Genomic DNA, 13,066 nt, shown 5'->3' with positions numbered 1-13,066 from the left:
TACATTTGTGATTGGTGGGGAGGTCTGTACACTAGTATTAGAGTTATCTTCCTCCCTAGGGTGTTTATATTGATGCCAATCACTTCTTGCATGGTTGTAATTTTACACTATTGGACTGAGGTGGTCCCTAAAGCATGGTACACACTATGCCATCATGTATCAGCTACGTGATGCAGTAGTGGTGTTGAATAAAATTAATAGCGGCCAAACTGTATTGCAACACTGCCCACTTGTTCGCGCGAGTGAGCTGCTCAGTTGCAGTTCAGCTTTCAACGGCAGGATGTCTGCCGATGATGTACTTTGCCAGGAGAGACTACTGTAGGGTGTAGTTGCTCTGTGTACTGGAAAAAAAGAAACTTTTGAGGAAGAAACTTAGAACCTTGTGGTGTAAGCAATGGCTTTCTCGGCGACCTCTGAAGGGAAGCTTCAACGAAATATTTTTGGAGCTACAAGTCGAAAATCCAACAGACTTTGAAAATTACACAAGAATGCCAATCCCTGCATTTTATAAATTGTTATCGAAAATTGAACCATACATTTGTAAGCAGGACACCAGCTTTCGAGACAGCATATCACCAGGAGCTCGTCTGGAGGCTACACTACACTTTCTTGCAGGTGGAGGATTGTTTGCAAGCCTCCAATATTCAACCAGGATTTCAAAACAGAGCCTCGGTCTAATCATCCCTGAAACTTCAGAGTGTACGTAGAAACCTTCCGTGTCAGTTCCAGACTTCTGTGATGCTTTGATTGCAGACATTTCCTTGTAGAATTGTGTCTTCAGGGTGTGCATCTTTTTTATAATGCCTTCATTCTGCAATGCACAGTTTACAAAACTCGATAACCCTGATTTTATGGTTTCCAAGCTTGAACTCCTGATGTTACTCATCTTGTACTACTTGCATTTGATGTTCCTTCAGTAATTCAATAAAAAGTATTGTGTTAGTCCTTGTCCACTCAAGGGGTTTAGCGGGTGGTGGTGATTGAGCCATCATCGCTGGAGCTGAGCGGATGCCCTTCCCGTCTGAATGACGGTGCATCACTGAGCTGAGTAATGAAATGGCTCTGACCCATGAACATGTTGGTGATGCGGCTTCTTGTTGAAAAAGTCGTTTTTCAACGCATCCATCTAACACTACGAGCATCATGATACATAGTGTGTACAGGGGTTAACATATCACATAACGCCTCCACCCTTTTTATTGAGTCAATCTTTTTTGAACAATTTATATCCAGCTATCTGGTACTCTCCTACGAAGTCTCGTGTCGCCTCTTGTATCCATGTTTCTGTGATACCCATTATGTCTAATTCCTCACTTGCTACTAATGCTTTGAAGATATCTACTTTGTTCCGAATTGATTGTGCATTAAACTATGCCACTCTGAGGGACTTCTATCTTCTCTTTTGTCCTCAGTGGCTTTATTCGTTTCCCTTACTGTCACTGTTGCCTGCAGTGCTACTACTAGCCAGCTTCTGGGAGCTTTCCGATTTCTTAACTTGAAAGTTCAGTCCATTGAGGTGTTTCAAGAGGTTTTCCTTGAGAAGGTTTCCTATTAGTTTTGCTCCTTCTGTATTCAGGTGAGTTTCATCTCTTTTATATAGTTTTTTTATTCCCTATAAATCTGTCCCAAAAGTTTACAAACCTAACACCTTTTTCTTGGCATATTAATTCCAGTCTGTCATTGATTCAAATTGCCTTGCTAAGGGAGTAATTGCTTACATTGGTTCTGGGCAAAAGTCCTAGAAGAAGCCGTTATCAGTTTTCTCTTGGATGTTCTCTACAATTTTAGTCAGGTTGGCTACAAGGCCTGCTGTGTGGCCAGTTCCTCCGTCTTTTGGAAAAAAGTCATTTCCTCCTCCCTGCACTATGACTGCACTTTTTCTATTATTTACCTTGATTTTTTTTTACTGCCTCAGCTATCTTCTTTGCTCCTGCACCTGAGTAAGAATTTACTTTTCTCTTCTGTTTTTGGCGACAAAATTTAAGCCCTGCTCTTTTACTAACGAGTTTCCGATTAAGATTGTTTCCTCTTTTACTTCTGAGAGCACAGCAGATCTATTTGTTGTGTCGATTTCTTTTGGGGGACAATTGTATTTTCTGGCTGCTATCACTCTTCTACCAACAGCTCTCTTGAATTTATCATTTTTATTATTGTAAGCTTCTTTCTTTGTACCAAGTCTAGTGCTTGTTTCTGTTTCATTTCTGGTTCTGGTCTTAAGCAATTGTTTTCTAATCTCTACTATACTCTCTCCATTTTCTACTGTTGTTCAATTCCTGTTTTTCTTTCCTAAGGTATGTAACTTCTCTTTGTAGGTCTCCAATTTCCTTTTCCATCCTGTCTTCTCTTCTCTTGCCTTCAAGTTTGTCCTTTGTCAACTCCTTTAGTTCCTTTGCTAATTCTTCTACTGCCCTCCTCAGTTTAGCTATCTCTTGTTCTTGTTGAACAGGAGAGACAGACACTGAGACTACCTAGCTGTGATGTGCATACCTCTTTGTAGTCTACGCACCACTTGTTATCACTGCATTTTGCACATATGTGCTTTAACTTTAACTTTTCTTGAGTCATCTTTGTGTCTTGGTTTCAATATTTCTACTTGTGCTTTTAATTCAGTATTCTTTCTATTGAGACCAGTTTAAAAGGAAAAAGGGGTGTTGGTTGAGTACTCCCACAGTTGCCGCATCCGCTTATCCATGGACAGTTTTCCATAGTTTGTTGCCAGGATACCTTTTATCACTGCCACACTAACATATAGTCTCCCTGTTGTTAGCCGATCCCAAACATGTCGCAGCTCCCAACTGAGCAACACAATTAGCCTAAGCAAATGATTTTTTGCCAGGAGTGAACAGCTGCATCCCTTAAATTACTAAACTTCCAACAGCCATGAACATCCAGAATCTTATGACCTGAATTCTTCTCCTCCAACCATGAAAATCCCCAAGGAATGGCCACACCAGCAGGCCCCATGGGTAGGAAGTTCCACTATCAATGTCAGAAGCTCATCTGGGGTTTTTAGTTGGCTAGGACTCCAATAAGGTACAAAAGCTCCGCAACCTCAGAGCAGTTTAGCCTTCACTCACAGGGTAGTGGTTGTAGGGGTGGTCATTCATTACACGAAGGAGTGAGCTTAATGGGGCACAATAGTAACACTCCATTTCTGCATCCCCAGTTGCCCCAGGATCCCTCCAATGCTGGTCTTTGGAAACCTGCAAGCATCTGCCCTGTGTTATTTAAAGAGGTTCAAAAGCTGTCAGCTCCTTACATTAATCTTATGTCTGAGTTTTACATATACATTTTATTTATTTATCTATTTTTTATAAAAGATGTACAAGGAAGAAAGCCTTGCAGTCACAAGATGAAATAAATCGGAAAGGGAGAGAGTGGAATGGCAAGTCGGTAGAAAGGTGGTTAGAACGGAAGTAAAGTAGAAGATTTAAAAGAGGTCGCAGCTTGGGGCTGAAGGAACGCTGCAAAAAACCCTTAAGTATTGCCTACTGTGCACAGGAAAAGATGCACTGCAGGCATTACTCCCCTTACAGAGAGAGAGAGAGAGAGACTAACTATTGCCTCGGTTAGGCCACTTGCAAAATTCAGTTAATAGTTGTATTGAGAATAATGATACATGTAATTTAAAAAAAAAAACATGTTTTATTGTATCTAATCATATTTTTTTATACATATGAACAGAGCTATGATGCACCATTTACATTCTGGTTTTAGAATAATTGGCTGATTCCATTTTACTGATATCATCACTGTCTGTAATTGCCGTATGGATCTTAATTCAGAGACATTCGTTTTGTAAGTTGAGTTTAACAAAGCCGATTCCATATCATGTTTTTCATACATACGTTGCCAAAAAGGGAAACCATTGTTTTGTTTACGTTTCATCACCATTCTCAAACAACTGCTAATAACAATACAATAATGAACGATAATTATTGTACACTAGTATTGTTCTTAAGACTGAATTTTTCCAAACAGTTGCAAACAGCTGTGCTTGCTGCCTCACTTGATGTTTACTGTGATTTTGTTATAAAAGCATTGGGGAATGTGAAAATAGAAAGTGTCGTAGTCATTTAAAAAATGCCAATGATAGTACTGAAGATGATATGTATGATAACAAGAAAGCTGAAGTCAACTCATCAAACCAGACTGGAATCCCTATGATGGTGGCATATTTGATGAATCTTGTGATATGCAGGAAAAACATAATAAAAAATTAATATGTTACTAGTGTAGTTACACTATCATTGAAATTTCTGAAAGGTTACTGAAAGATAAAGGTTGCTGTGAGCGCCTGTAATTCATGTTTATATATGGTAATAATAATAATAATAAATAATAATAATAATAATAATAATAACCCTTAGTACAAAAAGACAAGAGTAAGGGAAATATAGCCAGTAACTACAGGCCTATCACCTGCCTACCAATAATGTGGAAGTTACTAACAGGTATCATCAGTGAAAGGCTATACAACTACCTAGAGGAGACAAACACCATCCCCCACCAATAGAAAGGCTGCAGAAGGAAGTGTAGGGGCACAAAAGACCACTCCGTGTATAGACAAAATGGTAATGAAGAACAGTAGGAGAAGGAAAACCAACCTAAGCATGGCATGGATAGACTATAAGAAAGCCTTCGACATGATACCACACACATGGCTAATAGAATGCCTGAAAATATATGGGGCAGAGGAAAACACCATCAGCTTCCTCAAAAATACAATGCGCAACTGGAATACAATACTTACAAGCTCTGGAATAAGACTAGCAGAGGTTAATATCAGGAGAGGGATCTTCCAGGGAGACTCACTGTCCCCACTACTCTTCGTAGTAGCCATGATTCCCATGACAAAAGTACTACAGAAGATGGATGCCGGGTACCAACTCAAGAAAAGAGGCAACAGAATCAACCATCTGATGTTCATGGACGACATCAAGCTGTATGGTAAGAGCATCAAGGAAATAGATACCCTAATCCAGACTGTAAGGATTGTATCTGGGGACATCAGGATGGAGTTTGGAATAGAAAAATGCGCCTTAGTCAACATGCAAAAAGGCAAAGTAACAAGAACTGAAGGGATAAAGCTACCAGATAGGAGCAACATCAAACACATAGATGAGACAGGATTACAAATACCTGGGAATAATGGAAGGAGGGGATATAAACACCAAGAGATGAAGGACACGATCAGGAAAGAATATATGCAGAGACTCAAGGCGATACTCAAGTCACAACTCAACGCCGGTAAATATGATAAAAAGCCATAAACATATGGGCAGTGCCAGTAATCAGATACAGCGCAGGAATAGTGGAATGGACGAAGGCAGAACTCCGCAGCATAGATCAGAAAACCAGGAAACATATGACAATACACAAAGCACTACACCCAAGAGCAAATATGGACAGACTGTACATACACGAAAGAAAAGAGGGAGAAGGACTACTAAGTATAGAGGACTGCGTCAACACCGAGAACAGAGCACTGGGGCAATATTTGAAAACCAGTGAAGACGAGTGGCTAAAGAGTGCATGGGAAGAAGGACTAATAAAAGTAGACGAAAACCAGAAATATACAGAGACAGGGAGAATGACAGACAGAACAGAGGACTGGCACAACAAACCAATGCACGGACAATACATGAGACAGACTAAAGAACTAGCCAGCGATGACACATGGCAATGGCTACAGAGGGAGAGCTAAAGAAGGAAACTGAAGGAATGATAACAGCGGCACAAGATCAGGCCCTAAGAACCAGATATGTTCAAAGAACGATAGATGGAAATAACATCTCTCCCATATGTAGGAAGTGCAATACGAAAAATGAAACCATAAACCACATAGCAAACGAATGCCCGGCACTTGCACAGAACCAGTACAAAAAGAGGCATGATTCAGTGGCAAAAGCCCTCCACTGGAGCCTGTGCAAGAAACATCAGCTACCTTGCAGTAATAAGTGGTACGAGCACCAACCTGAGGGAGTGATAGAAAACGATCACGCAAAGATCCTCTGGGACTATGGTATCAGGACGGATAGGGTGATAACGTGCAAAACCAGTGACCAGACGTGACGTTGATTGACAAAGTCAAGAAGAAGTATCACTCATTGATGTCGCAATACCATGGGACACCAGAGTTGAAGAGAAAGAGAGGGAAAAAATGGATAAGTATCAAGATCTGAAAATAGAAATAAAATAGATATGGGATATGCAAGTGGAAATCGTACCCATAATCATAGGAGCACTAGGCACGATCCCAAGATCCTTGAAAAGGAATCTAGAAAAACTAGAGGCTGAAGTAGCTCCGGGCCTCATGCAGAAGAGTGTGATCCTAGAAATGGCACTCATAGTAAGAAAAGTGATGGACTCCTAAGGAGGCAGGATGCAACCCGGAACCCCACACTATAAATACCACCCAGTCGAATTGGAGGACTGTGATAGAGTACAAAACAAAAAAAAAAAAAAAAAAAGAAAAAAAAAAAAAAAAAAAAAAAAAAAAAAAAAATTAATAATAATAATAATAATAATAATAATATAACTGTTATTACAAAATGCTTATGAAAATATCCTTTCTTGTCATTAGTTTTTAACTCCCAGAGAAGCTGGGAGCCAGAGCTATCAAATACGTCAAGTTAATGTGACAGGTAGGGGGAGTGTTGCCAAGTAGCGGTCAATGGTTTCTCTCTCTCTCTCTCTCTCTCTCTCTTAGTTAGCAATAGATAATTTTCAGTTTATCTAATTTTACTTTTACTGTCTAGAACTGTTAATATGCTGTTCTGAAACATAGACACATAACTAAGAGTTGTATTAGTCCAAATAAAAAGCACTATTTGTTCTTGAAAAAGAATTTCAGAACAAAGAGAAAGAACAAGAATAAAGAATTTCTTAAAAACAGGTTGAGAAGACTTCTAGAAATAGATTGATCAGAGGGGGAAAGAAGAGAGAAATTCAGGCAGTCCCCGGTTATCGGCTTGGGTTTCGTACTCAGTGGGGTGCTGATAAGTGAAAACTGCCATTAACCAAGACTCGGCAATTTATGGTGCTTATGGTGCCAAGTTTCGGTTAATGGCACCTCTTTTAGCTGTGTTATATCACCATAACTATTATCAGCACTTTATGGTGCCAGTAACCGAAACTTGACCGGTTATGGCACCATAAATCGCCAATAACTGAAACTTAGCTGGTTATGGCACCATAAATTGCTGATTTTATGGTGCCATACAAGCACCATAAAACCAGATCGCCATTAACTGAGTTGGCGATAACCAGGTACTACCTGTAGTATGTATGTATTCTTCACACACACCTATATTTTTACTAACCATTTATTGCTTTTTATAAGGGTAATGTATTAAGCTAACTTTTAAATAAAATTACAGTAATTTTAATTTCATTTAAAAGTTAGCCTAATACTTAGGGAGCATGATTAGGGTCATATTTAGTGTTCAAACTCTAGAAGTATGCATTTATTAGCATTTTTAGAGACCGTGCCAAACTTACACGAAAATTCCCCTTGCGCAAGGGCGTCTGGAACCTAACCTTGCGTACATTTGGGTTATTATTGTAGTATTGTTTTAAACTAGATATATGTAATCTATTATTATCATTTTTTTCAGTTATTGATGATATTCTTTCTTATCAAGCTTTTATTATTAATTTCTGCAAAATTTATCTGAGTAAATATGTAAAATAAATATTGTATCTTAACAGCACTGACTGTAAATTGCCGAGGTATAGAAGTGCCTGTTGTCTTCCAGAGTTGCCCTAACCTAAAGTACTTGACAATGGAAGGGGAAGATATATCAGCTCCATATGAGGTTTGTGCAGAGATTAGTTTTGTTATTTTAGTTATACAGTATTATTATTATAAACATCATTATGAAATTGTAGAAATACATTTGTTCCTAAACGATTACTACCCCTCGGCACTTTACAATAGGAATTGCTCTTGGCTAAGCTGGATCACGGCCATTAAAATTTTGGAACAACGTGGTTAGGAAGTAACTTCTTTCCAGTAGGAGAGGAAGCTTGCCTTCCTGGATGTAAACAATCCATTTTGCTTTCAGCTGCCATGCAATGCAGACATGTTTTCCTGAGCTCTTGCCTGACTGTCGTTAAACTCACCTTTTCCCAGTGATCTTTTCTTTTATTGTTTTTATATATTGAATATACAATTAAACCCCTGTATTCGCATTGTCGAGATTTGTGGACTCGCCTGTTTGTGGATTTTTCTGTGGGACCTATCTAAAAATTATTCGCAGGAGGACTTGCTCATTCGAGGTTTTTTCCATCGATAAATATTCACTAATCAGTGTATACTTTGGTGTTGTTTTTATGACTAAATACATTTTTGATACAAAATTGATTTACTAATTTTCAAATAATATTAATACTGTTGATTAATACTGTATTAAGTTGAATAAGATTAAATTATATTAGATAATTATTTTCTCTCTCTCTCTCTCTCTGTTATTGGCTATAGGTATATATATTTAATGGTAAAATGTTTAGATGACTTTGAAATGAAATTAATAATATAACCTCAAAGATTAATACAGTAATAGGTTAGTAATTTAAAGTATATTTGAAGTAGGATGTTATTTAACCCTTAAATGCCGAGCCGGTATTTCCGAAAGTCTCCCCCGTAGGCTGCTGTCGTTCGTGAGTGAGCACCAAAGCAGAAATTTTTTTTTTCAAAAACTCAAAGCACGCTTAATTTTCAAGAATAAGAGTTCATTTTTGGCTCCTTTTTTTGTCATTGCCTGAAGTATAGTATACAACCATCAGAAATGAAAAAAAATATCATTATCATATATAAATATTGGAATATATGAGAGTGCAAAAAAAAATTTCATATATAATTGTATACAAATCGTGCTGTGAGCAAAACGGTTAAAGCTAACGAGTTAATTATCTTTCCGTTGTATTGTACACTAAATTGCAATGATTTTGGTATGTAACAAATTATAAAACGATCAAAGCAACACAGAGAAAATATTATCAAAATATGGTGCATTAATTCGCAATGCGAGGACGTTAAAAACAGCCGTTTTCAAAAATTCACCATAAATCAAAATATTGTGCTAGAGACTTCCTGTTTGTTGTAAAATGAAGGTAATTGATTGAATATTACTAGACTGTAAGTTTTTTAGCTTACAATTGCAGTTTTCGACCATTTCGGTCGAGTTAAAGTTGACCGAAGGACGAATTTTTCTATATCGTTATTTATACAAAAATATTTCAAAACTGATAAAAGCTACAACCATGGGTTGTTTATTGTTGTATTCTACATGAAATTGCGCACGTTTTCATATATAAAACTTTATGTAACGGCTTAATTTAAAATGGTGCAAACATTACAACAATCGGATGAAAAAATTTATGATTTTTTCGGAAGAGTTACCGCGTGGACGTAAGGAAAAGTTTATTTCATAAATTCACCATAGATCGAAATATTGTGCTAGAGACTTCTAATTTGTTGCAAAATAAAAGTAAATGATTGAATATTACTAGAATGTAATAGTTTTAGCTTACAATTGCGTTTTTTTACCATCTCGGTTGAGTCAAAGTTGACCGAAGGTTGAAATTTGCACATCGTTATTAATATGAAAATATTTCAAAACTGATAAAAGCTACAGCCATGGGTTGTTTATTGTTGTATTCTACATGAAATTGCACACATTTTCATATATAAAACTTTATGTAACGGCTAATTTAAAATGGTACAAACATGACGACAATCAGACGAAAAAATTTCTAATTTTATTCAGAAGAGTTACCGCACGGACGTAAGGAAAATGTTTTTTTTTTTTTCATAAATTCACCATAAATCGAAATATTGTGCTAGAGACTTCTAATTTGTTGCAAAATAAAGGTAAATGATTGAATATTACTAGAATGTAAGAGTTTTAGCTTACAATTGCGTTTTTCGACCATTTCGGTCGAGTCAAAGTTGACCGAAGGTTGATATTTTGGCACTTATCGTTATTTATATGAAAATATTTCAAAACTGATAAAAGCACAACCATGGGTTGTTTTTAGTTGTATTCGACATAAAATTGTGCCCTTCTTCATATATAAAACTTTATTTAACGGCTAATATAAAACTGTGCAAACATTACGACAATCGGACGAAAAAATTTGCGGACGTAGGAAAAAGTTTTTTTTCTAAAGTTCACCATAAATCGGAATATTGTGCTAGAGACTTCCAATTTGTTGCAAAATGAAGGTAAGTGATTGAGTATTACTAGAATGTAAAGTTTTAGCTCACAATTGCAGTTTTCGACCATTTTGGTAGAGTCAAAGTTGACCGAAGGTTGAAATGTTGGCACATCGTTATTTATATGAAAATATTTCAGAACTGATAAAACCTACAACCATGAGTTGATTTTTGTTGTATTCTACATGAAATTGCACACATTTCCATACATAAAACTTTATGTAACCGCTAATATAAAACTGTGCAAACATTACGACAATCAGACAAAAAAATTGATGATTTTTTCGGAAGAGTTACCGCGCGGACGTAAGGAAAAAGTTTTTTTCATAAATTCACCATAAATCGAAATATTGTGTTAGAGACTTCCAATTTGTTGTAAAATGAAGGTAAATGATTGAATATTACTAGAATATAAGAGTTTTTAGCTTACAATTGCGTTTTTCGACTATTTCGGTCGAGTCAAAGTTGACCAAAAGTTGAAATTTGGCACTTATCGTTATTTATATGAAAATATTTCAAAACTGATAAAAGCTACAACCACGAGTTGTTTTTTTCATTGTATTCTACAAGAAATTGTGCACATTTTCATATATAAAATTCTGTAACGGCTAATATAAAATGGTGCAAAAATTATGTCAAAGTGACGAAATAATTTCTGAGATGTGTCGCTGATGCTTTTTAGTGCAAGAAAGAAATTTGCGCTTGCGCAGCTGGATAAAGATTGTAAACAAAACAACAGCTTTATCCGTGAATTCCCAGCATCCCCAAGGCGCATGATTCAAAAGTTTTTGCCTAGTAGGCCTATAACTATTTTCCCGCAAACTTTTAAAAAAAACTTTTTTATATCGACGTGCCATACGTCCAATCGGCACCCAACAGACAATTTATATCGACATTTAATACGTCCAGTCGGCGTTGAAGGGTTAAGGTGTACATTTGGTATCGTATTTAAGGTATACATTTGGTATCTGAACTTTCTAGAGAGGCAGTTATAAGCCTTTTTCGTGGTGGTTCTATCTATTCACGGGTTTTAACTATTCGTAGGGGTGGCTGGTACACATCCCCCACGAATACGGCGGGAAGGAACACTGTAATATTTTACTTTATTTTATAATCATGGATTTTTATAATATTATTCTTCACAAGATTGTGAATTTCTTCACAAGTGAAAGCAATGTTCAGTAGTGTGCGCGGTTCGGTAGCGAACGGAATCTTTACGCTATGTTAAGCTTCCTGGTAATGAAGAGGTTAGTAATTTGTCGCCATAGAAGACGCATCCCTATTTTACAAGGATATTTATTATATGAAGAAAGTTTTAGTATTTAATATTTAATGAAAGTTATTTAAAGGCAATTTTTGTACATACAATATGTATATATACACAGGTTTGTTTACATGCACTCATGCCACAAGCTGCCGACATTATGTAGGCAAATTTTCGTAAGCTATGATAAGCATAATTTGGCTTAATTTTGATATTTTATTAATTTTCTGGATATGCTATAATAGTTAGGCTTGGTTTTCAATGTTTTATTATGTTAAATCAGTGTTTTATTATGTTAAAAACAAGTTTTGTGCCTACTGATTACTCTGCATTCTGTTTAGTAGTAGCTAGCCAATGGCGCCCGGTCAACCATCGGTAATACGGCCACATTGGGCGTAGGCCATTTTTTTATACAGTTTACTAATTTAAAAACAACAAATATACATCTAATATGATATTTATTTAACTCTGAACTTGTTTAATTGTAATTTATGTTTACTGTTTTGTATAATAAGGCAAGTAAAATCGAATTTCGACACCTCTTTTGAAACGGATTTTCGTTGAGGTCCGGGGCTCATATATATACTATATGTATGTGTGTGTGTGTGTAAATCAAAATGGTATAATATTATCCTGGAAAGTAGTGGCTTATATTCTTAATGTAATAAAAATTATTTTTCTCACTGTTACTTGCAGGCTGTAGAGATTTTTCGTGAAACAGCCCTTATGAAGTTGCAGGTAGTGAAGATAAAATGTCACCTTCCTGCCCCTTACACTGATGTAATACTCGACAATGCAAGAAATCTGTCCCGTCTTGAGATTGCTTGTCTCTGTGAGGTAAGTCACTATGCATATAGAATTGTGGTTTGAATGCTGTTACACGGTAGTTATTTTAAAGACAATTTATGAATGGCTGACCGTCCAAGTGCATGCACAGCAGGACTGCTCAGATGATAATATATTCACCTATAAATAAAGAAAGCCCATCAGAACATATTGGAACTGAAAATGAAGTGCGTGAAGCTATTGGTACATATGTCTGCTCAAAGCAAGTACGCATGGAGGATTAAACTGAAATTAGAGCATATGGTTATCTTTTGATGATGCAGAAAGTGACAGTGGTAGAGCTCTGTTGCTGAAATAAAATCGTGTAAAGCAGACATTTCTGAACAGAGAAGGTAGCATATGTAACTCATGGAAAACATACTTCCGCTTGTTCTTTTGTCAAGACAACTTGAATTACAGCTCTGTTGAGGGGATTGTTGTGTTATTTTATAGCTTAAAAGTTTTGTTTCTTGCTACTCTTTATGGTACACACTTTTCATAGCCATTTGGTTTGTTAAAATTTGTTTACAATGGTTTCTCAATAAAAGACAAGCAGTGGTGGTCTGTAGACTTTAATGCTCATGATTGCTCATTCATTTCCGTGAAGAGCTAAAAACAAAGAGTTACTAGTCGAGAGAAGGATATATCAATGAACACTATCTGAGAGAGGTAATTGGGAGGGCATGCTGTTTAGAAGGTAATGAGGACCCTGCCCCACCCAGCGTCATCAGAAGTTGGGAAAAATACATCAATGA

The 13,066-nt window shown here is 36.7% G+C and overlaps 1 protein-coding gene across 1 annotated transcript in view; it reads left to right on the top strand.

Annotated features, from left to right (window-relative positions):
- Nucleotides 1-13,066, top strand: part of LOC135212132 (uncharacterized) — a 128,149-nt gene that overhangs the window by 109,094 nt on the left and 5,989 nt on the right. The window contains exons 9-11 of the mRNA XM_064245537.1: nt 2,975-3,029; nt 7,707-7,820; nt 12,183-12,323. Of these exons, the coding sequence (XP_064101607.1) occupies nt 2,975-3,029; nt 7,707-7,820; nt 12,183-12,323 (310 nt within the window). The remainder of the gene's footprint in view (nt 1-2,974; nt 3,030-7,706; nt 7,821-12,182; nt 12,324-13,066) is intronic.

Source organism: Macrobrachium nipponense, chromosome 40 (assembly GCF_015104395.2).
Source record: "Macrobrachium nipponense isolate FS-2020 chromosome 40, ASM1510439v2, whole genome shotgun sequence".
NCBI classification, from domain to species: Eukaryota; Metazoa; Arthropoda; class Malacostraca; order Decapoda; family Palaemonidae; genus Macrobrachium; species Macrobrachium nipponense.
This window is presented reverse-complemented; position numbering and strand designations above follow the sequence as displayed.